Source organism: Mastacembelus armatus, chromosome 7 (assembly GCF_900324485.2).
Source record: "Mastacembelus armatus chromosome 7, fMasArm1.2, whole genome shotgun sequence".
Classification (NCBI taxonomy): domain Eukaryota; kingdom Metazoa; phylum Chordata; class Actinopteri; order Synbranchiformes; family Mastacembelidae; genus Mastacembelus; species Mastacembelus armatus.
Genome location: NC_046639.1, coordinates 4615641 through 4641717, shown reverse-complemented (window position 1 = coordinate 4641717; position 26077 = coordinate 4615641). Strand labels below are relative to the sequence as shown.

Here is a 26077-nt window from a genome sequence, read left to right as displayed (position 1 = left end):
CTCCATTCACCCCCCATTCTCTCTGTCATCAGACCTGCTCTGGGCTGACTAACACTGGCACACACAGGAGAAGCTATGCTAATAAACTCGGACACCACTTACAGAAACAGTTTGATTAAAGAGCTACTCACCAAGTGCACATACTTCTCTGTATCCAGATCTTTGACTAAGGAGAAAGAGACAAAAAAAGAAACATACGGCATGAAACAATGTGCAATCAGCAAGGTGGAGACCTGAGAGAATGAGAGGAGACAGGAGGAGGGAACTCAGAAGAGTGTGACAGATAGGAGAGAGAAAAAAACAAGAGGAAGATTGACAGGAGAGCAAGGGAGATAGAGTACATGCGAGAGGAGAAAGTGATTAAGGTGGACTGTGGGTCGGTAGGGGAGTGGAGCTGTCTGAGAGAATGAAAGAGAAAGATTACGAGTGAAAGGAGAGAGAAAAGAGAGAGATTAGGGGAGACAGACACACAGAGTCTGTGATTGGTTCTGGAGCCAGTGTAATGAGATGGTAATGCTCGGCCAACGCTGGGAAAGAGCATTAAACCTTGCTGGTTTATATATAGATCTAAACACAAACACACTCACACACATGCATGAACAGATATGAGGATGCGTGCCCAAACCCAAGCATGAACACAGACACAGAGACAAACAAATACAGTAAATTATTGTACACACAAACCAGCAAAAACAAAGACAGACATTTGTGCAAATACACACATAACCAAACACACACACACACACACACACACAGTGAGTGCATTCTCATTACAGCGCGCTGTGCCAGAGATGCTCCTGCCCAGCGGGCTTCAGTCCAGACCCTTAACACTGATCACAGGCAGGCAGGACAGTGTTTTATATTAGCCAGGGAGCACTACAGACTCATAACACCCCCTTGATACTTTGAAGCCAGAGCCAGATTTAGTCCACATAAGCCTATTTTTGGCCAAGTATGAATGAGAGGAAAGGCTTTGATGGACAGAGCCTGAACAGAACTGAGCTCTGGTCTGGTACTGATTATGTGAGGCAGACCCTAGACAACAAATGGACAAGCCCATTAAAAGCTTTATGTAAACGCATCTGTCAACAGGGAGAGCAGGCATTATAATTCAGATTGGCCACTGGGCCGACTTGCGTTGTATATTACCCCACAAGATGACATTTGGTAATGTAATAAATCTATAGCACAAGAAAAAAATCAGCCTTGAATGATGTGGTAGTGTTACTCCAGTGCGAATGAAAAGAATATGTGTTGTGATTTATGAACTGTGTGTCCGCTGTGTCCTGTGGGGGCAGGAGGGTGTGTGGTTTCATGTGTGTTTATACAAGTGTATCATGTTCTTGTGATCAACTAAGCATGTGCTGTTTACCCTGATTTAGTGAGTGCGTGTATGTGTCCAAGTGTGGGTGACACGGCGACAAGGGAGTGGATGTGTTTCAAGGTGACATACCTCTCCCCAGGGTATTCTCTTTCTTGTCTTTCATGCTCATGGCCAGCGATGCCCCCTCTGGGATCTGTGAAGGGAGAGAAGAAGAAGGAGGGATGAAAGGTCAGGGGTGAGGTGGGTGTAGCAGAAACATTAAATTTGCCTTGGAGGGGAGCACAGTGTGTCTGTGTTGGTCTTGGGTGCATCTAGTGTGGTGGCAAGTCAGAGGAAGTCTAGCTGGGCTCATTTAAGTCATCCTGCAGTGAAATGGATTGAACAGCTTTGCCAGTGAACCCAGAGTGTTTGTACACGCTACAGCTCGTTGCTTTCACAGCTCTTTCCCAATGGCTCAGCAAAACTAAACAGAGCACTTAACAAGTACAGGTAACAGGTCAAAGGTTGAAGGTCCCTGAATGTCTGTTTACTCATGTACACATGAACAAGAACATAAGTAAATACACATAAGGACATTCTTAATCAGGTACCACTACATGACTCATGACTCTTTTTTCTTGTATGATTTTTTTTTTTTGCAATGTTTGCACCACGAGAGAGTAAGGCAAAAAAAACAGTCTCTACAAAACATAATAACTAAAAAAGGGACTAATTTGTAATTTTTAATATTATTTGTTTATTGCAAATATAATTAATGATTTCTTAATTCCCGAAAATGTTAAATGGATAAATTATCTGGTGTAATTTAAAGGTGCAATGTATAAAACGCAAAAGTTTTTTTTATTTGTCTGTTTTGGGCTACTGTAGAAACATATTGGTGCAACATGGCTGCCTCTGTAAAAGGAGACCCGCCCCCTATGTCATTCTAAGATTAAGAAAATACATTGGTTGTTTTTTTCTGGCAATTACGCACTAATCACAACATATGTATGAATACTATATTCCATTTAGGTGCTCACGCAAAATATTGAAATACACATTGAACCTAAAGTACTTTCAAATAAACAATTGTCTCACACAAATACATATATACACACACCTGATAATGGAAGACTGTGTTGAGTTTCTTCCGGCCATCCTCCATCACCGAAGAGTTGTCCAGGTCCTGCAGAAGCTTGCTGTTGCTACCAGAGTCAAACCACTCTGGAGGAAGGAAAAGTGGGAGAGACGGTAGAAGGGAGGAAAGTGATATTAGACAATTTCATCCCTAAATTTGGAAAAGAATATATGTGAGACAGAGGGCAGCTGTGCTTTAACTCCCTGTGTCACGACCTGTGAAAATATTCTGGGGCCATTAATCAAATCAGTTCTGCAGGCTCCACAGCTTTTGAAAGCAATAACTCTTTGTGATTATGACTGTACACTCTCCTCAATGCATTCTGTCATTTATTATATTACAGCCTCAGGTTAGTTGAGCTTCATGAGAGGAATTGACCTTTTGCAAAGGAGATTACTATATCTTGGAGGGTTGGGGAGGGGAAAGGATGAAAATAATCAGAGCAAATGTGCTCTTACCCAGGTCTACATCCTCTGCTCGGGGCCACTGGGAGAATGGCAGGTTTTTATAAAACGCCTCTATGATTTTTTCCTTCACCTGACAGATTGTGTCTGTATTCATAACCCTGACAGACAGAGAGTCCATGCCACAGCCCTGGAAGGACACGTTGATGTTCTGCAAAAACAAATGCAGAGCAATACATTTTATACCTGATTGACACTGAACATGTATGTTTGACATTGACCTTGCAGATCTAAAAAGCAAAACTGAGGATGTCAAGGATGAACTAGTGCATGAGGTATCCGACCTGTGGCTTGGCCTCAATATTTTCACGGAGCAGCCACTCCTCATTGAGAGTGTAGCGGGCTTTCCCTGTGATGGCATCTATGGAGCCTTTGTTGATCTGCTGCTTGATTGCACACAACAACAGGAAGAAAGGCTCACCCACTGTTTCCTGAAAAATGTGACAGAGTGGAGGAAAAAACAGAACTGTGGTGAGTCTCTTTAACCAGTCCTGTCTCGTTGCTTTGCTGAGCCTTCCTTTTTGTCCATCCTCACCTTGAGGTAGCTGTACATGCATATGGACATCCAGTTGGTAAGCATTTTCTCCACAACAGACTCGGTGCGGCGCAGCATCAGTTTGGGGTTCTTCGAAGCCGAAGCATCTATCAGGTCCACCAGTAGATCCTTCATGATACTGGTGTAGTACTCGAGTTTGCCATGGAGGGCGATGGTAAGCAGAGACGCGAGGCTGCACCTGGAGGGTGGGAAAACAGATTAGCTGAGGAGACATGTGAGTAAGAACATACTCTTTCAAACATTCCCTGTCAGTGTGTGTCCAGTGAAGATTTAAAAATAACTACATTACACAAACAACGAGGCCCAATGCAGGGAGTGTCTGGGTGAGTAAGTCCAGAGGTCCAGGGGATTTCCCTAACAAAGCCCCTTTAATCCAGGAGTAAGAGGTTACATCAGTCAGTAAGTGCTGATGCTCAGCTGGGACAGGGATGTGGTCTTGCCTCTGGAATTTCTCTCTATTTCCCCACAATGACTGTCGAGTTTCAGGTCACCAAGACAAGAGCTGCTACAGTGATACATCACCAAGTATGTATAATGAGGTTTCCTCAACACTAATGCAATACAACAGCCATACAATAAATACTATCAGGATTTAAAAAGGCTTATTTTTGAGACTAGTGACAGTTATGATGTTGTTGTTGTATTCAAACGTGTTTCAAATATGTTGGACGCCTGAGTTAAATATATTTATAGAGGAATTAAAATATTAAAAATGCATTAGCAGAATTTTTGGCACCACAACACAACACTGACACAGTATCACCTTTAAATGAAATTTGATAGAAAGCAGATGTGTATTTACACATCTAGCAAATGCTAGTTGTTGAATGTCAGCTTAATATTCTCTCCTTTTAGCTCAGTTTGAGTCTCCATCAACTCCTGAAAAAACAGTACTATTTGTTTAGCAGCTAAATGCTCCACTGTATTCACCAGTACTATGTGCCATTTGGTGCTGAGCAGGTAAGGTACAGTGGCTTTTCAAAGCGTTTTAGTTGAAAACAGCTGCCGGGAAACCAGGAGCTCAAAGATTGTGAAACACTCAGTGGAAGTGAGGCGAATTGCAGAGTGGGGTGATAATTGGATCTGTCATCCCTACAATCATCACCTTTCACATTACACACAATAAAATATTGATAATAGAAACTTTAGAAGTACTTCACAACACAACACAATCCAATGTCACATCACCACAGCTAAATGCAACCTCAATAAACAACCACAGCATTGAATGAATGATATTTCTGACAGTGGTCACTCTGTACCTCTATAGATTCTACTGCCTTCATGGCCTAAAGTCAATCTTGATAGATGCTTTCTCAGTTTCTGGTTTAACTATCTTAACATATACACTCTGAAGTATTTACCTGTCTCGTACAGCAAAGTCCTTCTGCTGCTCCAAGGCATGGACAAATGTGATCAGGAAGTGCTTGTTATTGAGAAGAGTGGAGAACAGGGTGATGCCCTCCTCTATGTTAGGCCTTGTTGTATTGGCCTGTTCACAGAGGGGAGAATGAAACAGTTATTTTTCTACACAGTTTCACCTAAACTGCATTACACACCTTAATCTATTTCAACGCCTCTTGTCTCAAGTGACCAACCTATTGAACACTCCCTGGTTCTATCATAGCTCTTCCTTCTGCTTCTTTGGGCACCTCCCTGTGATTCTGGCCACAGTATCTGTGTCTCAGAGTATCTCAGACTTTTGTCCCTGACTATGTATGACTGTCTCTAAATGTGCAAAGTCGACTTAATGAGTATGGTCCATCTATGGCTGCGACTAAGCAGCATTGTGATGAAGTCTTCCCTCTGGACTGCATCCATATGGTGTGGTTTGCAGCCTGACAGAAGGAGAACAGGGGTGTCCATTAAGATAAATGCCCGTCTGTGAGATTTATTTGCTGTGACCTGGAAAACACTTCCTGGGAAGACGATGTAGATCCAAGGTACTTCATCACCGCCAGACAGGTTCCCCCGGCTGCCGAACCAAAACTGCGCTGCAATCGTTACTTTCCCTCCTTCTAATGTGCACACACATGCACGTGCTTTCATTTTTCAGCAAGCACTGGCAAAGAGGCTTATGAAATTGTATGGTCCCACTCCCTCCTTAAAACTCTCACTCAGATCCGCCCTTTCTTTACACAAATAAAACAACAAGAGATGAATTTCAATGAAAAGCATACTGTTTGATTGTCCAAGAGCCAGTGAGAAGTGTGTCAACAACCTGCCCTCAACTCTGTGGGCAGAGTGTTATTTGACAAGCTAAAAATGCTTCGTGCCTCACAAGAAACCAGTAACCATGAGTACACTCAGTATGAACACATTTGAGCAGGAGAGCGCACACAAACGTATACAGTATACAGTATACCATCCTGCACACACACACACGCAAACGCACACAAGCAAAATGCACAATATACTTTTCATCAACAAAACGTCCACTGTAAAACCTTAATAAGCTTCATTGTGACCCAGTTGAAAAGCAAGGGAATGAAAAAGGACCCAAATCAAGGCACCCTGCCAGAAAAAAGCACAACCTGAACTAACATCCTAATGGCTTAACCCTTCACCTGCCAGTCCTGCAGCAGCGGGTGAGTCTCTGGCAGCGCCCGAGGGCCCAGAGCATCATTCTCGTAGGCGGGCTGGACTAGACTCTTCTCGTAATCAGAGCACATCTGAAAGACACATAAACACATGCGGAAAACTGTAATACAAAGTCAGGTCGAGTCATAAACACAGGAAGTTAAACAGACGGAAAAACAAAAGGAGCTCTCCTTGTGAGCTGAGAGTTAGATTTGCAGCCTGCAACCAAGGGGAAGACATTTCTTCAGGATGATATGAATATGCCTTGACTGACCATGAAAAGGAAACATGAGACTGTGACACAAAGCGTCATGGGCTTTAATGGTTTTAGAGACAAAATGACCCAGAGCCAAGAGGCAGCTTTTCAACTGAGTCTGTGATTTCAGGACGGCTACATTTGGCTTGCATTCTTTCTGTGTCTAACACTGTTTTGTAAGTGTGTAATCTAAGAGAACCAGAAGCTCCTGTGGAAAAGCAAACACACAAAAGGTTGCGAGAACAGTTTTACTATGAGTCACTTGATCAGAAAACTATGGAGAGAGAAAATCATAAATTTTGCAAATTTATCGAATTTCAACACTCTCCCCATACACTTCCTTCACAACAGAAAACAGTGTCCAGTGCAACAAACCAGCGAGGTTGCTGTTGTGCAACACTGTGTACACTTGCAAAACTGTGTGGGTGTGTGAGCTGAGTAAAGAGTGTGTTTTGAGAAATCAGGGGGCTGGGGGAAGTTTCCTTGTCTCAGTGCCTGCCATTGTTCTGTCTCCTTGAAAGTCCATGCCTGTGGTTGGAAGACAAAGCCTGCTGAGTTGTGTCTGTCTGTAACGGTGGAAAAATACCCACCCACAGACAGACCCACAGTCTACCTTCAGGGTGGACAGCATATCAGAAAAATGCTTACCTATAGAGAACACATTAACTTTCCTGCAGGGTGCCAAACTGAGCTGCACTTTGCTAGACATATACTGTATGTTTAAAAGTTCCAAGGTGAATTTTTATCCTGCATATTACAAGCAGTGGGAAATTTGAAATGGGCATGCAGGAAAAAAATTAAAACCCCATTGACAAAAATGGTGTTATCAGCCTGCCAGTCTAAGTCAGATAGGGGGGAAAATAGGGTTTCTCACCTTGGGAAAGAACGTGCGTGTGACAAATTGCTTGTATTCTAAAAAGGGGATGCCCTGGCTGCGATTCAGCTCCTTGGTTAGGTCTGTCATGTCCGTCTGAAGCTCTGCAAAGCCTGAAAGAACAAATAAACAGAAATATCCAAATGTTCTTAATGGCAGGACTGTTTTTAAACCACAATTGTTTGCTGCATCTGGCTTCCAATCTGTACTGGTTGCGAAAGAAAATGTGTTAGAAATCAGTTTTTAGGATAGTGCAATAACCCTCAAACTCTCTCAGGATGCTCTCAGATCATTTAGCAGGTCTGCAAGAATCTTGGTGATTTGAGATGAGACATGAAATTGTATCATTTCATTTTCCAGATTGAGTGTCAGGTTCTGGTTGAATACTGAACACCAAACATTGTCCCTCTGATCTTGTTCTCCTTTTTTCTCTGTGCCAGATTGTGCTGCTCAGCACAGTATACAGGCAAATATTTCTCAAACGAAAACCAGAGCAGCCAAATCCAGTCTGAGGCCCTCATCCAAAACATGTGTGCAGGCAGAGTATTACATGCAGGAACAGTGTGAGCATGTCCAGACATTGACTTTCATCCGCACACTAAAATTGCAGCCACTTTGCTGGGTAGCCTGTTCTAGGAGAGGATAATGTTCTCCACTAATGAGAAGCTGGAGATCACTTTGCTAAAAAGTGCTTCCTGTTGCAGGATGAGAGACATATTTGGGTTACAATGGCAGTTTCTTCAGACTCTGTTTGTGTAGAAAGAATAGAATACAAGACCTGAGGGATTTAAAACACATTTCATTACTCTTCCTGGTTATTCATTCTCCTGCTCATTTAACTGTCCTCTAAACTACCAGCCAGTTCACACCATCAAATCCTGATTAGATGCAGCAGGCCTGACTGCCAACCCTCCCCCTGCCTCACATGTCACACATATCCCAAAGCTCTCTCATTCCTGTTACCTGGAATATGTCAATTTCCTATCTTCCTTCATTCCCCCCTTATTCTACTTCTATCACATATTTCTGCTAACAGAACTATCCCTCACTTTGTGCACACTCACCCTGACCTCGTCCACAAATCTTCCCTCTGTCCTCTGACTAAATAACCTCTCCTTTCCCTCCCACGCCTTCGCTGCGCCCCTGACTCCCGCTCCTATCGCTTCCTCCCTCCATTTCTCTTTCTCTACTCTACCCCCCCCCCCACATCTCTACACCATAAATCTGGGTGCTCAGATGCGAAGTGGCCTTCATATGGCTTTACTCTGATGCCCTAGACACACAAACATGCACAGACAGTGAGAACTAAACACACACACTTGCATACAGAGGCCTGATTCCCATAGGGCAGACACAACAGAGGTGATGTGGCCACTGAGTGTATGACTGATCATTTGTCAGACACTGTTTTATGAGTCACACTTTACTAGGCACAAATCTCTCAACTGCTGTTTCTCCCTCCTACTTCAGACTAGAAACAAAATCAAACAAACATTTTCCATGCACACAAATGAATGGACATTTACAAACAAGACAAATACACAAACATATGTGGTCGATATTTCTGTCTTCCCGCAACCGCTTTTTGATATTAATCAACCCAGAACAACTTTTAAGGAACCGAGGCTTGTACAAGAGTAGTGTATGTGTGTGTGTGTCTGTGCATCTTGTGTAAACCCACCTTTACGGATCTCCTCTCTGATCTGGGACTCCATTTCCTCCATTTGGAGTAGAGTTTTCTGCCAGTAGCGTTCTGCCCTCCGACTCTTTGTGCAGTACACCACAAGAGCTGGGACAGACAAAGCACGTTGTATATATGATTTGAACCCAAAGACCGTTAGCACACGCTTCCAGGAACTCGCAACAAAATAATGGGATCAAAAAGGAGTCAGAAACATTTGAGTTCATGAAGTTATTTAGAGATAGTTGTATATGCGTATGGATGTTTCTGATTGTGAGAACATGTAAATTAAAGTTCTCTCAGAAATTCAAGTTAGTGAATGTGTAAATGCAGTTTCTACCAAAAAAGTTCAATAGTGCGGTAACACTCAAAGACTGAGAAAAAGCAAGAGCTGTGTGAACAGATTCAGAGTAGGGGAATGTGAGAAAATCTACACTAGCACCAATTTTCACCCATACACCTGCCCTGCTCTGCATACATTCGCACGAAGATTACAGAAATACAGTACACACACACACACACACACACACATCAGCACACAGACAGAGCAGACAGCGAGTAGAACAGTGGGATCTTGGTGTGTCAGGCACTCATAAGGTAAACCATGACCCCTGAATTCCTTCTGTCTGTTCCACATCTGGAGCATCTGAAGCCACTGCAGGCACACATCTTTCATGTGATAGTCTGCATGTTTACACAACCTACCCACGGTGCACAGCAGCAGCAGCACACAGCACACCACGATGGATACCACAATGGCCAGTTCACTGCCACCAATCTGCACTTTGGCGATGGTGTGACGGAAGTTCCCCACTTGCACCTAAAAGAAGCAAGAAAGAACACATGAAACTGGAATGAGGTCTTCATATCCTGCCACCTCAGGTATGTTCTTTTACAGCTCTTCTCCCCTGGTCACCATCATTACCTTTACATCTTAAGGTACAGTCCCAGTCAAAGAGGGCTTCCATAGACTGGAGGTGTGTTTTGGGTCATTGTTCAGTTGAAAAACAAATGATGGGCCCACTGAATGCAAGCCAGATTGCGTGTGGATGCAAAACGACACATGCACTTACAACCCGTCCACCCTCTGCATCTGACAAAGCTAGTGCAGGTGGAACCAAAAATCTCAAATTCAGACTCATCTGACCAAAGTACAGATTTTTTTCACTGGTCCTTCATGTGTTTCTTGGTCCAAACCCCTCTCATCTTCTTACTGGTCTCCCTCAGTAATGGTTTCTTTGCAGCAGTTTGACCACGACAGGCTGATGTCTCCTTCAAGCAGCTGCTGTTAAGATGTGTCTGCCATTTGAACTCTGGGAAACACTCGTGAGTTTTAATCTGTGGTGCTGCCTTTGGCCTATTTCTGACGCTGGCAACTCTACGGAAAGTTCTTGAAATCTTCCAAACTTACTAACCTTTGTAGCGAAGACGGACTGACATTACTTAGTTGAGTGGTTACTGCCATAGTATTAATTACAAGAATAGCTGAATACTAACACTACCTTGGCACAAGACATCTGATGTCCCAAAGGCTTCAGAAAAGCAAGAAATTCAACCCATTTACTTCTAACAAGGCACAGCTGTTGAAAACTACCACTACCTCATGAAGTGGTTAAAATATTGTGGACAGTGTTTGAGGAATCTATGAAACATAGTTTGCTTTGTGTATCACTTTTTTGAGGGCTGGTGGCTGAGTTGTTAGCACTGTTGTCTCACAGCAAGAAGGTCCTGGGTTCGCAACCCGGCCTCTCTGTGTGGAGTTTGCATGTTCTCCCTGTACTTGTGTGGGTTTACTCCAGGTACTCCGGTTTCCTCCCACAGTCCAAAAACATGCATGTTAGGTTGATGATGACTCTACCGTGTGCTTCCTCTACTCTAAAATTACCCATAGGAGTGAGTGTGAGTGTGTTTGGTTGTTTGTCTTTGTGTATCTCTATGTGGCCCTGTGATGGACTGGTGACCTGTGTGGGGTGTACCCCTGCCTTCCACCCCAAAGAGAGCTGGGATAGATTCCAGCAGATCCCCATGACCCTGGTTAAGGGATAAGTGGGTATAGAAAATGGATGGATATCACTTTTTAGTTACTACATAATTATATGTATATACAAATTGGTGATAAATTAAAGGAAAAATAAAGAAAGTGTTTGGATCACCATGGGCCACCAGAACAGCTTCAGTACATGTTGAAATAAGTTATCCAGGTCTCCAAGCTTTGTGTGTGTGTGTGCTTGTCTTTGTGTGCTGCTGAAAACATGCAGATAGTATCAAAAATATATGCATGCACACCAGAGGCACACACAGCCAACACACACACACATGTGCACACAATGCACACAGGCATGCACACACAGAGCTGAAGACAGAGCTAGCGACAGGGCAGAGCAGCAGCAGAGACAGCAGCGCATTAAGTATTTTCTTTGTAATACAGTGTAAAAATACACAGTATAATATGTTCACAAGTGTCTACACACATGAACATTTTTTGTTTTTACATGCACACAGGTGCAGACACAAAAAAATGACATACTGTACATTATGAACATTTTTTTCTCACTGCAACAAAGTGGAGGAGGCACTTGGTTCAGAGTAACCCAGATGTGACAAGAAAAGGATATTCATTTCTGCCTTCTGATTAGTCAGCAGGATCTCTCTAGTCCCTCCTCACATCTTTTTTTCTCTCCTTTTCCAGTCTGAACATACTTCATAAAAAGAACCTTAGATAATAATAAAAAAAAAAAAACTCCAATCCTCAGACCAAATCCCTTTCACACTGGTCTTACTTTGAGGGGGAAACTGGCTCAGTCTGCTCTCATCTCTGTTCTTATTGACACTTTCTCTCTCTGGTCCAGGCATTTATTTATCCAGACCAGCAAAAGAAGCCATTCTTCCAGAGACCATAACAGGCAGGCCTTGTGTAATGGAGGGGAAAATGTCATTGTTCCATGTTCCTGTTTCACATGGGGTGCAAAAGCACAGCTTCTCTACAGCCATTTCTGCAGCTCAGCTTCAGAGCCAAGCACAGCACATGCATGTAAAAACAGATTTACCACTGAAAGTACATGAAGAACAACAAATGGCCATAAGCTATGTGACAATCCAGCATGCATTTATTTAAATCTGCAAATGAAAATATACAGCTGCTCCGTTTTTATGCTCTGGTCAAATGTGCACACAAATCATCCTCACTGCTCACACGCAGGCAGCCCACCCATTTGTGTTATGACATCTCATTTGACCCCTGCCCTGCCTTCATGTGACTGCTAATTGCCTGTGTTTATTCTAAGTAATCCTGAGGAACAGACAGGGGTGGGTACTGGAGTGAGCAACAGGTACAAATGGAGAGAGAGAGGGAGACAGACAGATGGAAAAGAGCTCTCCTTCTATTTCTGAGTCAAAGTAGTGAAGCGGTTCTTACGGCAAACTAAACTGACAGAGAAAGACTAACATATGTTTCTGAGCTATTTCAGCAAACCACTCAGAGTCTGGCTCATATTTAAATATAGATGAACGCTTTCCCCCTTAATAAAGCCCCATCAAATCAGACCAAAATGGACAACAACAGATGGGAAACGTGGGTGGAGGAAAGAGATTCTGGTTTTATCAGGACTGCACAGGGCTCGACCATGTTTTGATTAAGACCTTTAATTGTGACAAAGAGAAACTGGAGACAAAACAAAAATACAAGTGAGAGATGAGATCATCAACACACTCAGAGGTTTTGATGTGAGCAGATGTCTGTGTGATAGGCGAATAGGCTGACGATAGATGAGCTAACAATTAAAGAGATAAAGGGGAAGTGGTAAATATTTTACTGGTATGCTGTGGCAGTGTGGCACAGAGTGATGGCTCACCACCAGTGCTGGTTCGTGGTGGCAAAAACTTTTCATAAAGCATTGAGAGGGAGACTCACGTATCCCTGACTGTGCATGGCCTGTTTCAATAAACATCACATATGGTCTGGATTCTGACTAAATAGCTGGTTTGAGTTCTGTGTGACAGATGGATGACATTCCTAAATTATCGGGGTCTATCCAGCAATATTTTCAACACAAGGTTGTATGCGTATTTTTTTGTGGTGTTTTACAAGCTTACATACTTACAGTGACAGGCAGCTCCCTTTCACTGGAGCTCAGCAGTTCGTTGATGGTGCAGTGAAACAGCTGGTCATTATGGAAGCTGATGTTACAGGGGTAGGGGCCAACCATCACTGAATATTCGTCCTGCACCAGTTCCAGTTCGCTTGGCCCTTTCTGCACCAGAAATGAACAAAAACAACCGATTGGGCCTTTTTTTGTACAGGCAGAGATAATATTCCTAAAGATCACAGCAGCCCAAACCACACATTCCTGTATACACACACACATGTAAACTCAGCAGTGGTGTCCCTGTCACATTGTTGTCACAAGGAGGAAGTGAGCAGAGAACTCCTTCAGTTTCGGCTAGAGTTTAGCTTAGAGCAGCAAACATTCTTGCGTTTTCTCTCACAGGACAAGAGAAGTTTCTACAAACAAACCTGCTAACAGTCACCCTCACCCACTGCTGCCCAAAATAACATTCTCAGGGCCTGCACAGGCCTTTTTTAATCAATTCAACTCTGCCCTCTGTCAATCTAAGCACTGCCTCCCCCCCTGTTAAGAGCTAACTAAAGTCCTTAGTCCTACTTAGCCTATTAAAACATTTTACAGTGTTTTCTATGGCTCTAGAGTAGCTTTCAACTAGCTTTCTAAAGCCCCTCTAAATAAGCCTGATGATGGCATAGGGATGTCAGCAGGATTAACTCAGTTTGGGCTCAGATAAATTCATACCAGAAAGTCTGTGTTACAAACTGGAAGTATGGGGCTTTAAAAACATACAGGTTTAATGAAAGATGTATTTACAGCAAGATGCATCTGGGAAATGAAGGATCCAGAGCTTTTGAATAGTAGTATCATAGCAGATACTAAAAGTCTGGATGTCTCTGCTGGTTTGATTTTGACTGTGTGTGTCTCTCAAACACCAAAGCCTCTGGCAAACGATGAGTACAGTAAATTGCTGGAATAATCCTTTAATGTTAATAGTATAATATCATCACCATATTAAATTTACAGTTACATGGGACTATAAGACTATTGTATGTTAATGAAACATAGGCTATATTTCAAAAGACAGTTGTAAATTTTCTTCAGGGGAGATTTAATTTATTACAATATGGTTCTTCCTTTAATAGTTTTCATTGAGCTATGATTAACACTGTTCTCCCCTAAGTAATAGCTGAAGTCTGGAAACAAAGCAACATTACTACAAGGCAAGAAACATGAGCAGTCAGATGATTATCCAGGTTGTAAACAAGCCAAATGTTTTACCAGATTTTCTAAAGCATTTTATTTGGTGGTTCAAAAAATCAAACCCGTAGGTAGCTGACAGTTTGGGTAACAATACCTTTCATAATTCTGGCTGAGCTGAGGGTTTGCTACAGCCTGTCTGATCATATGGCTGTTTGTGTGTTTTCACCCATCAGTCTATCTTTAAGCAATGTCCCAGTGCTGTGCAATTAACTTGGTATGTACAATGTTATTTTTACCACCAGGAATGATGGTCAAAACTATGAAACTGTTTAAAACTGTAATTTCCCTTTAATATAAAAATGACAAGTGAGGAACTGTGTGTGTATGTGTGTGTGTGTGTGTGTGTGTGTGTTTATTCCCGTGTGCTTCCTTGCTTTGATTACACCCTTAGGGCCTTGTCCTGTCCCTGCTGCAGGATGCCACCCCCTGGGCCTCTGTCAACAAATGCTTCCTAACACAGACACAACACACACATGCATATGCATATGCAGCACACACACGTACAGACACAAAGACCACCAAATTATCACACAAACTATGTTTGAGCCTTTTGTGAACAATATGCTGTATAACCTCTATATACAACACAACATTTTCACACTCAAACTCATCAGACCAAAACAATGAAATCTAAAGGCCAAAACAGGATGAAAGCAAACAGAGCCCACCCACATTCCAGCTCAGGTCCCTAATATAGGATTTGGCTGACTAACAAGCTCCCTATTAAACAGACACACACATTCTCTCTCTTCAGCCTCTTTCCCTCCTTCAGGTCCAACACAAGTGGAATCCACCTTCCTAAAGAAAACAGGAAACAACAGAAGAGTCGCCAATGTAGACAGGCTGAAGCTGCGGTTCCTGCTGGGGCCTCATCCTGACACACACACACACACACACACCCATAAAGAGGAAGGTGCATCACTTGTCTGTGCTGTTAGCATGTCCATGTTGTACAGCGGGCAACCCTTCAGGGTGATGAATCCATGCAGACAGCTGCTTAGATCAGCCAGAACACAGGAACATGGGATGTCCCGCTGAGCTGCCATCACACCCCACCCCACCCCACAGAACTCCAGCAGAAATCAACACCTTTGATGTGATTAAATGGGGCTGTGGTTTATGTGAATGTAATAAAGAAATGTTCAGCCCTGTCTGCTGTTCACAGTGGGGGCAGTCAGCTTACAACAGTGCTCCACATGCAACCTTTAGAAATACCATCACTTGTTCTGGGTGCAAATTGATAATGTCTTTTTAAAAAGAGAATATTAGTAATAAATAGAATTTTCTGATGAAAGTATCAATAAAAGTGGTAGTACATAGAAATAGGCCAATCTGTGTTGTTGTCTACAGAGTTCTAGCCATGTTAGCCAACTGGAACTATAGGGATGATAATGTCAGTCTATCACCTTGATCTACTTTAGAATGAAATATCTGATGTTTTTACCTTGCCATCATCAGGTCAAATGATTTATTTGTTTATTTTGGTTTATTATATTATTTTCAACTGTATTTTTACTTATCAGATTATATATTAAGATTAAATATTTGCCTGGTAACAGTAACAGTATTCTAGAATTATCACTGCAAACTAAACTTAAATATTAGGGTTGTTTGAACTGTCTCTTGCTTAAAAAGTGCTTTGAAAAGGTAATTTGAAAGTACTGATATTTGACATGTGAACTTATTCATTCAGAGAAAATACAACCTTAGTGCAATGGCTGCACATGTGAACATGTAAACAGTAAATACCTATAGATAGATCTAGTAGGGTGAAGGTACTTCCTTGACTTGGCAAACCAACATATCAGTGAAGCACAAATCTAAACCAAGTCTGACTCACATTGATGATGAGCGTCAGTGGCTCTCCAACGTGGTGTTTAATCAGCTTCTCCTTGTTTGCCGTGAAGAACTGAGGGTCCTCCACGTACTCCAACAGGAAGTGACCTTTATGAAGCTCCCCCTCCTCTTCCTCTGGCTCGCTGTCAGCTGAGGAGGGGCTGTCTCCTGTGTAGAGCACTCCGTTCAGTAAGAACTGCACCGTGGCTGGCTGGGACTGGCTGGATGCCGGGGATGGGCAGATGATCATGTAGGTGGAGAGCACCGTACACTGCTGCAGGACCAGAGAGGCCAAAGTAGTTCAAAATGCATTTTGTCCCTTCTCAGTCACCTATCAGATTTTCTTTGGCTTTATTTACTTAAATAAATAGTTTGTCATTATTGGAAACACATTTTCTTGCAGAGAGATAGATGAGAGCTCAATATCACTTATCTCTGTCTATTAAATATGAAGCTACAGCCAGCAATCGATTAGCCTTTATACTAAAGACAGAACAAAATCAAAATATTGAGAGTACAGACATGAGAGTAGTATTCATTTTCTCATCTAAGTCTCAGAAAAAGGCAAATACGTGCATTTTCCTTGAAGTGTGTTTGGTTGCTGAGTGTCCAATGTTTTTACTATGACTTGTTAAAAAACACAATTTTATTACGTTCTGCTTAATTACAAATACCCAAAACTCTGATTATATAAAAACAGAAACAGTTCAGTTGATTACTCACCGTATCGCCAATTTCCAGGACCTGCATGATGACATTCTGCACTAGATCAAAACCCAGGCCGTTCACTGTGATGGTCCTGCCACCGCTATGACACGCACGCAAAACACACACACACACACACACGGACAAACAGTCACAGCTCAGCAATGACAGAAATGTACTAAATTCATACTGGTATGCAAATGCTTGCACCAAAGTTAGCTAGAAACAGGGAGGAAGATGAAAATGCAGGAGTTTTAACTGCACTGAAAATCCAAACATCAACAAAGATGTGTCACTGCCCTGTCACACACATGCTGCGCTATTTAGAACACAACATGGAAAAGATGCCGCATATCAGGACAACATTAAAGCAATGACTTATGTCAGTGACACTGGGAGGGAAACCACAGAGTCATCCAGACCGAGATGTTTAAAAGACATTCTGGTTTTAATACGTGTGGTGTGTGTGGCAGCCTGCCTACCTGAGGTAGCTCTTTTTGGGCTGGATGAAGCTGATAGTAGGGTTCTTCTCATAGGTGTATGTGGTACTCAGATCCTCACTTTGACAGGGAAGGTTTTCAAACTCCACACACACAGTCACTGAGTCAGCGTGTGTTTGCAGGGCTGGAGGCATGGTGCACTCAATGTTTTCATCTGTTTTCCTGAAAAAATAGGCAAATGTTGCAACTGCACAACTTGTGATGTCTACAAGTGCTCAATTCCAAAAATGTTTCTGCTTAGGAAGTTGTGTTTCTTGCAGCCCTTCCGGAGTTTTATACAAGTACTATGGCAAAGAGCTGAACTTAAACTTGACTTAAATTGGGCATAATTCACAAAAATGAGGACAAGACTAAACTTGGCTTAAGGTGAACCAAGTTTCAACTCAAGTTTTGGTCTATCAGGACAATAAGTTCTTGTGTGCAATTGAATTACCAGCATTCATAGACAAATGACTTGCATCTTGACTTCCAGTTTGATTAAGATCTGTGATTATAAGATAGACCTGAGACTTGACCTGGATTTGCCTCAAAGACTCCTAAGTGACTCTTGCTATAAGCTTTTTGAGATAAACTGTACTTACTCTGTGATGGTGCATTCCAGCGTGTTGTTGACCTTGATTCTGACATGAGAGCCAATGTCCAGGTGTTGCCCCCTGATGGTCACTCTGGTTCCTCCAGCACGAGAGCCCTTTGTGGGCTCCATGGACAGCAGCTTTGGGACCTGAACAGAGAGAAAAGAAATGGCACATGACTAACATCCTGAAAAACATCACATTTATCACAAGATATCTGACAGTGTCTGTCAGTGGAAAAGACAGGCTTACTCAAAATGTGTTTTGTTCTCTGTGATGTCTCTCTTTACACAAAATAAAATCTTTCCTCATCCTTTAAGGTTAAAATATCCCATCTATACAGATTGGCTGAGACAGCTGCTGACTATAACAGTAAATTAGTGAAGAAAACTGTGAAGCCAGCCCACGCTGCAGTATGTTGAAGTGCTGCTGAAGCCAACAGGCCTTTGGGCCCAAGCTTGCAGGGCAGCTATACTGAAGCAATGATATTAATGCATACACATGAAAAACTGCATGCACACACATATATGCATATACAAACACATATACAGCACACAAAAAAAGGCTCCCCGTGTGAAGATGAATAGCCCTGTCCAGTTCTGCAGGTGCTTGCATCAGCATTTCTGAACTTTCTATTCCCGCCATAAACGCTGCCTCCAGGGAAACCTCTTATCCTCACTGACAGGATTCACTTCCTCATTGTGCACGGAAGGAGCAGACCTATTGTGCGTTTGCGGGTGTGAGGAGCCAGATGTTTCCGTCAAACTGTTTGAGGAAGGAGATGCTTCAGAGGCACATATCCTGTCTCTGAAACTGTTTTCCCTTTCTCTCCAACATCCCTTTCAAATCCCTGCAATAAAAACCTCTCTCACACTCGGCATCTCAGAGTTGGACATGGAAGCCTGAGAGGAGCTCCTGCAACAGCCTGGTATAGTGTTTGTTGTTCTGGATTTTCTTCATCCCTGTGTATCAAGAAGAGCTCCCACGGATGATTTCTATGTGGGATAGCTGAAAGGCAGAGCTGCTGATTTGATAGACTGTTCCTGAACTGAATTATGAAAAAACTATTTGTCTCCAAACAAAAAGAAACAAGAAATTGGCTGAATTCTCTTAATCCAATGGGAAACTGCGTAGGTTGAGGTTAATTAACAGGACGCTGGCTGGCTTGCTTAAATCAGTGATGAATTCAGAGCAAAGGGACATTCCAACAGTCGCCATATTTGTTTTTGCTGGCCGCAAATGCAAAATGACAATGGTGGTTAGTTGCAGCCCAGATGAACATTAGAAGATTCCCACACACTTGCATTCCTTCGAATCATAAAACACATCTGTTAACACTCTACTGACACATTTGGGAAGACTCTCCCATGGGGACCAAGGAACAAGAGAAAGTAGAAGAAGAAGAATGCAGAGGGATAGACTTGCAGAATAGAAAGCGAAAACAAGCAGGAGGATGTATGAAGGATACTCACTAAGTATGAGAAACTCTCCTTTGACGTCCCCATCCCACTGTGATCCACATTCACTTGGACAACATCTGTCCGGTGAAATTCAGATCTCCCAGTGACACACACCAGCCTGGAAGAAATAAAATAAAACAGTATAACTTCTGTGTTTAGGATTTGGAACATTGTAATCAGAGACAGGCTAACAGAAAAAAAACTATAACAGTGGATAAAAGCACTTAAAAATGCTGATGTTAAATGACGATAAATATGCTCAACTTGCAGGTGAGGGAAACCAATGCCAATAAGACGTTTAAAGAGATTATCATGACTGCTAAGCAAGGACACATAATTAACCGTGGAGAATGGTGGTTATGAACTAATTCATCAAAACATATTGCATTTACATATGGAATCCAATAAAGTCTTGTGATATCAGATATTAAGAGATGTAACGTCCAAAGCTCCGTAGACCAGGTGCGTCTAACCACAGAGGAGATTAAGGGGCTGCTGAGGCTTGTTCTCTTGCCTCCTGGCTGTGATTAAGTCTTGCGTCATCAATGCAAGCTCTACAGGGACATCTCATATTAATGACACAGTGGTGTACAGAGGCACAGGGATCTACTGTTCTGGGAGAACTGGGATAAAAATACTGTTTGGGGGGGGGGGCACACAACCTTCATCACTTCACATGATCCCCTTCCAGCTTGACACCCTGTTTGTTTAGTTAGTCAGGTGCCGGCCCCACAGTGGTTATAAATTCTCAGCCAGAGTTCAAATGATTGACAGAGGAATTGTGGGAAATTTACATAAGCGGAGGAGCTGTGTTTTAAGTAGGAGAACCTGGCAGGACATACGGTAAGACAAGGCTGGGTCAGGCCATCAGGGCTGAGACCAGGGAGGAAGCTGTGTTTGAGCATGTTTTTAAATGTCAGGTCTTATCCAACTCAGACTGACACGTATTCTGCTCTTACAGAAACCTAACCCAAAGCACTGTGGCATTTAATGAGCCCAATTAAAACATGGATTTTCTTTATGAGCTTGAATAGCTGTTAAAAATACACTAAAATTGTATAGTACCAGCCATCTGTTAATTGTAGGGTCTAAATTTCTGCTCATTAATTACAGAGGCATCAGGTAAAGAATGTAGTTACAGAGAAATTACACTCCTGTCAGTTATGTGCCATGAGGGCAGCCTCACACCTGTTTGAAGAAACTGCATCATTTCATATGCTCTAATTTAGGAATAAAAGAGAAAAGAACAAATAAAAACAACTGTTCAAGCCTGAGGGAAATAACAGAAATTGGAGCCTGAGGCAGCCTGAGGCAGCCTGAATCTGCAGGACTGCTTCAGGCTTAACTGGATTCAGGCTGAGAAGCAGGCTCAGCAACCTGAACCTGGACAAGGCAGGAAAATGTTGCATTACCCAAGTAAAAATATTTTATAATAACATTTACGAGTGTGAAAACTGACTCTTGACAATTACGAGAGATTGAGCTTCATAACTACTGCCACCTGTAGTGACAGCGTCTGCTACAGGACTGATGGTCTTGACTGAAACTGAAACAAAAAAAAAGACTGTACAGGTTACTGCCCATACTCACACACCAAAATCATCCAAAAATACTTAATACTTAAATTTAAAGCAAGCCTTTTTAATATTGTCTACATTATTTTTAGGGAATTTTAATTCTGAATTACAAGATTTTTCAAAGCCTCTAGGTACCCCGCGTGTGTGTGTATTGAGTGTGATGCTGATGCAGTGTGATCGATAGGCAAAGGGCAGACAGACTCCCAGTAGGAGCAGCCAGGCCTGGACTGACCCCTGCTCAACAAACCACATACCAGCACATCCCTACTGCAGAGCTATTATGGGTTTTAAAGAGTGAGAATTTGGCTAGTGCCGTAATGTCTTTGATCATTTCCCTCAAGTGGATGATGAGAGTCATCAACAAACTGGGCTGTGTGCTGTCTGGGGGCAGATAACAGGACAGGGCGAAGGCCACTCGAACCTCACATGAAAATGATAGAGAGGGCAGAATGGAAGATCTGAGCCAAATATCCGATGAAGTAGTCCAGTAAATGAGGTGTGCCTGGACCGACCGTGCCATTAATTAAAATGTTGACACCCAGTGAGTGGAGCGCAGTCTCTCCAGAGTTGCACATTTTTCTGGTGGCACACAGATGTGAACTCTGACCTCCCAGCACACTAGCAGACACCTGTCTCCACAGCACTAGTAAATGAGTTCACATGTGCAGGTGTGTGTGTGTGTGTGTGTGTGTGTGTGTGTGTGTGTGTGTGTGTGTGTGTGTTTGGCATTTCCATGACAGGCAGACCTTGCTCCTGGTATGAATAGATTCAGATTTAGTTTTCTACATTAGGTTTAAAATAAAGCAAGATCACATTTAAAGGTCGAATGTTTGTAAATGCCGTGAATGGTTTAAGTTAATGTGACAAGATAGTTTTAAATCAAATCTAATGAACAGTGGGTCCCCACAAGGATAGAGCTGTATGTGTGTTGGTGCATGTGTGTGTATGCAAGTCAAATGTGCTGACAGTGTCAGATGCACTGACATGTTATGATTTGTCAGTGCCACTTCCAGCAACGAGGATATGCTTCGCTGTCATAACAACCAGCCTCGGGAGCCAATGAGGAATGACGACACGAGATGAGCTCACCCCAGGAGTGAAATGTGATTCGCTGTTTTCGACATGTAGTTTGGGGAAATGTGTCAGGCAGCTGGAGTGACAGGTAGGACCCGCAGGTTGCCCCCAAACTGGTCTTAAAACAATGATTGGCTTCAGTGGAGCAAGACCAGATAAACATTTCCATTCAGGGGACATTACACATTCTGAATGGAAGTTTGGATGTAATTGTAGAGTTACTGACGTCCAGTGAGCTTTGCTATGTCAAAGCGGGGTCTTGCTGTCTCCATGGTGACAGTGTGATGGTCCCTAAGCTTTGGACTAATAGTGATGGAGTCATTTAAAATCTGAAGTGTATTGGATAATAATATTAGCAATAAATTACTTGATTATTACATGAAAATCAGGGCTGGCTGACATTAGGTTAGTTGAAAAGGTAAGAGATGGATTCTACTAATGATCTATGAACTGATTAATGGAGTATTGTATTGATACAAAAATATCACACATGCTTTTAATAGTTTATTTTAATGAGAATGATCAGGCCTGAGCTCAAGAAATGAAGGTTCCTATTTCAGTGAATTTTGGTCAGGTTTTTACAAGAATACTTTACAAGAATAATTTTGTTGTAGTTCCCAGACTTTTTGAAACTGTGGCACCACGTAACAATTTTCAGGATTTACCTAGTCCAGTGTGGGACAGCTAGCTTCCATTATCTGCTGAAAGTAATAAGACACATAATAAGTTATACTGTATTTTCACTGGCTCAGGTCTGGCTTCACACAGTTTCTGTGGCTCAGATGGATTACACATGTCAGGATCTTTTTTAAGGGTTTATTAACTGTGAGATATTTTTCATTCTTTTAGTCTCTATTTCTGCTTGCTATCCCCATGAACACTCACCTGCCTAAAAGCATGAAGGGTTACAGTGAAAATGGGTAATTAGAAGATATCGTTCCCCCATTCCTAGCTGCAGGGTTAATGTATATGTAAAATCTAAATGATACTGATGTATAGGACAGGTCCTTGTTTCTTCCATATTGCTGTTTATGACCATGCAGATAATATAAAACCTAATTAAATAAATATAAGGTAACAAAAGTTTAAAGAAGAAATGGTGCCTGTGTGGAAGCTTCTGTAAGCACTTTGGGAACAGCTGACATAATTTACACCCATGTGAAAATTTGTGAATCCTAATTCAGCCATATGTTGTGATACTTACTCTACAGAGACAATGTAGCGGTCAGGCAGGAGAGTACACAGCACATCTCCAATAAGGACCTTCACTGCTCCAGCCCTCCGACCCAGGTTCCTCCCCTGAACTGTCAGCAGGGTGCCGCCTCCCACTGGACCCCGCAGGGGGGAAATCTGAAAAAAAGAAAGTGTGAATAATTAACAGGAAAAATGAAAACTCTGAAAACCCTGAAATATGCACAATAAAAGAGAGCCAATAAGTAGATTACCTCCTCTCAAAAAAAAAAAAAAAAAAAGGTTTTACTAATGACAGGTCATAATGAACATGACAAAGAATGGAGATGTGATCTCTCGTGCTGACATGAAGCGTGGCGTACACATAGATAAGGACAAGAGGCCCATGTAAGTGTTCTTCTGCTGAAGACTGAGATCTAATTGAACCGTCTCATGGTTTAGGTATATACGCACACACACACACAAAGGAGACTCTTAACTGTGCCAGTCTGAGACTCTTCAGCCTCTAATCCTCTACAGCACATGCAAATAAAGAGCAGCCTAAGAGCCCCCTTCATATCCCATAAGAGACAGAGAGAGAGAGAGTGAGGGCTGAAGAGGCAAGGTGGAGAGCGCAGCAGAAAGGTGGATGAGTGGTGAGGCAATTTAGGGAACTGAGTGTCAAGAGGAGCGTGAATGCTGATGGTGAAAGCAAATTAATGCACAAGTCTATTCCCTTTCATCTGTTTCCCTGTGTCCACTCTGTCAAATTCCTTAGTTCCATTTTTGCTGTTGTTCAGAGGCAAACTCATGCATCATTTCAGCCCTCGCCTTTGGTCTCTTAACTTTCCATTCGGGAGCCATGGAAAGAAGGGAGAGGAACGTCACCTCTCCAATCACCACGGAAACACAGCTTTAAAGATAGCATCTCCGACTCAGACAGAAGCAATCTACCATCATCTTGCCACTGTAGCATAGCAAGCCCAGCGTGCTTTTCTGAATGACCCCATGGCTAAGACAAGGTCATCCTGACCCTTCTTTTATTAGTTTGGCTCCGGCTCAGTCAGAAACTGAGCTTAGGAATGAAAACAGTACTTCTATTTGGTCTAGGTGAGAGGACAGGGTTTGGCTCTGCATCCAGATAATCTGAAACTTGCTAGAGTGACGGTGCAGATAAATAAACCATACATTTCCCAGCTCAAAATGGAGATGGTCATATAAAGAAAGAATGTTTTACTTTTATTATAGTGTCAAAACAAACTAACTATTATTTATGGGATTTCTGTGAGGTCTAAGCCACAGGACATAATGTAAATGTTTTTGTGGTTATATTAAGCTTCTGGATATTAAGTGTGACCACCCTGTACCTTATTACACTACACAAATATATACTTTCTATAACAAAACACATACCTGCATTCCTTCAAACACATGTAATGCACAAACACCATATAAATGCATGTGTGAGCACATATGCACACACAGTATGGCAGACAAACACAGAAAAGCACCTAGCCTCTCTACAGAGCTCAGCAATAAGCAGAGTTATTTATTATCGCTATGCGTCTTAAAACACCTAGTGTGTCCCTGTAGTGCCATTGAGCACTGACATCAACATTAGCTGGCATGCTGTTCATTTACACCTCTTACAAGTCTGTGAGTTTTGATTTACAACACAAACTCTGCCAGGCCTCCAGGGAGATCACAGGGTGTGAATGTGTCTCTGAGAAAAACTCCACAAGGGAGTTTGGCAATATGAAATGCAATAATAATAATAATAACACAATAACTAAATTATTCTACACCTATTTAAATCAAGAACATTCCAGATTTAATAAACATGTAGATATATAATCTGCGCCTACCTAACTTCAGATCAGCCACCTGATAAGATCCATATGTTTTCTTTCTTTAGTTTTTTTTTACTCTGGACAGATCGCCTACAGGTCAGAGCTCTCATCCTCTCCTCACTCCAGTTCCTCTGCATCACACTAATCAAGGAGGACGTGTGGACAAAAACAGGAAAAATCTTCTCACTGTACCCTTCGCTACCCTTTCTCTGGCCATGTAGCTCTCCATCTTCCCCCCATATCCCTCTGTTCTCTTTTTCTTTTCATGGCCTGGATAAACTATGTATAGCAGTTCCTGTTTTGGACATCAAACTACCTCTAATCAATGTTTTTTTTTCTAACAGTGGATGTGCCCACACATAAAATGAAAACAAACTGCAGAGATAATAAATGTCTCCATTGTCTAATATCAATGTATTTAATAGAGTGCATTTTTCACAATTAGGTGGCATGTGGCAAAGTTGAGAGAATAATGAAATCCTCCTCTATGTTATTGATATTTTGGTTCCAATACCTTGTGGTAGAGATAAAGCAGAGCAAGAAAAACGTGTTTCATTATCTAAGCTGTACACACAGTCACCAGGACTACACAATAAAGAGCTGCTGTGGTACATGTCTGTGTGAACGTTTAGACAGGGGATATTTTTCTCCAAAGCCGAAGCACTTGGGCTCTGACCCCTGTGGAATCTTTGGGAAAACATGGCTACCAAAAATATTGCATCACACACCCCACAGAACCACAGCCACAGTATCCTTTCTGCAACCCGCTCTCCTGAGAGAGCCAGTGGGAGTGTGTGTGTGAGAGAGAGAGAGAGCAAGAGAGTCTACCCACGCATACAGCATCTCAGCTCAGTTAACTTCAGTCACGTAAGAAGTCCACATAAGTTAGACTCTCACAGAGCATCCTGTTAGTCACAGTATGCTGACGGCTACAAAGGATGAGGGATAATCATGAATGCTTCAATATGGCCTATTTGTGTGACAGATTGTGGGCCTGTGTGTGTGTATATGTGTGTCTGCCTGCTTTGTTCTGCTTGCTTACCCTCCTGGGCCAGCCAGGTTTTTATCTACAGGAAGTTCAGGCCAACTAGGTCTCATGTGAGCCATGCTTCCCATGACCGCCTACCGTGGCGGTGCGGACAAGGCTTGTGGGATGG

At 42.4% G+C, this 26077-nt stretch overlaps 1 protein-coding gene across 1 annotated transcript in view; it reads right to left on the bottom strand.

The window, feature by feature from the left end:
- The window catches only part of plxnd1 (plexin D1), a 55745-nt gene that overhangs the window by 6099 nt on the left and 23569 nt on the right, over nucleotides 1–26077 (bottom strand). Inside the window, exons 13-30 of the mRNA XM_026331696.2 lie at nucleotides 23105–23250; nucleotides 19262–19367; nucleotides 17799–17938; nucleotides 17200–17379; nucleotides 16736–16820; nucleotides 16017–16286; nucleotides 12953–13102; nucleotides 9558–9672; nucleotides 8853–8960; nucleotides 7172–7284; nucleotides 6029–6133; nucleotides 4826–4953; nucleotides 3441–3639; nucleotides 3190–3336; nucleotides 2900–3056; nucleotides 2424–2527; nucleotides 1454–1517; nucleotides 132–166 (exon numbers count right to left, since the gene is read on the bottom strand). Coding sequence (XP_026187481.1) covers nucleotides 132–166; nucleotides 1454–1517; nucleotides 2424–2527; nucleotides 2900–3056; nucleotides 3190–3336; nucleotides 3441–3639; nucleotides 4826–4953; nucleotides 6029–6133; nucleotides 7172–7284; nucleotides 8853–8960; nucleotides 9558–9672; nucleotides 12953–13102; nucleotides 16017–16286; nucleotides 16736–16820; nucleotides 17200–17379; nucleotides 17799–17938; nucleotides 19262–19367; nucleotides 23105–23250 — 2352 coding nt within the window. The remainder of the gene's footprint in view (nucleotides 1–131; nucleotides 167–1453; nucleotides 1518–2423; nucleotides 2528–2899; nucleotides 3057–3189; nucleotides 3337–3440; nucleotides 3640–4825; nucleotides 4954–6028; nucleotides 6134–7171; nucleotides 7285–8852; nucleotides 8961–9557; nucleotides 9673–12952; nucleotides 13103–16016; nucleotides 16287–16735; nucleotides 16821–17199; nucleotides 17380–17798; nucleotides 17939–19261; nucleotides 19368–23104; nucleotides 23251–26077) is intronic.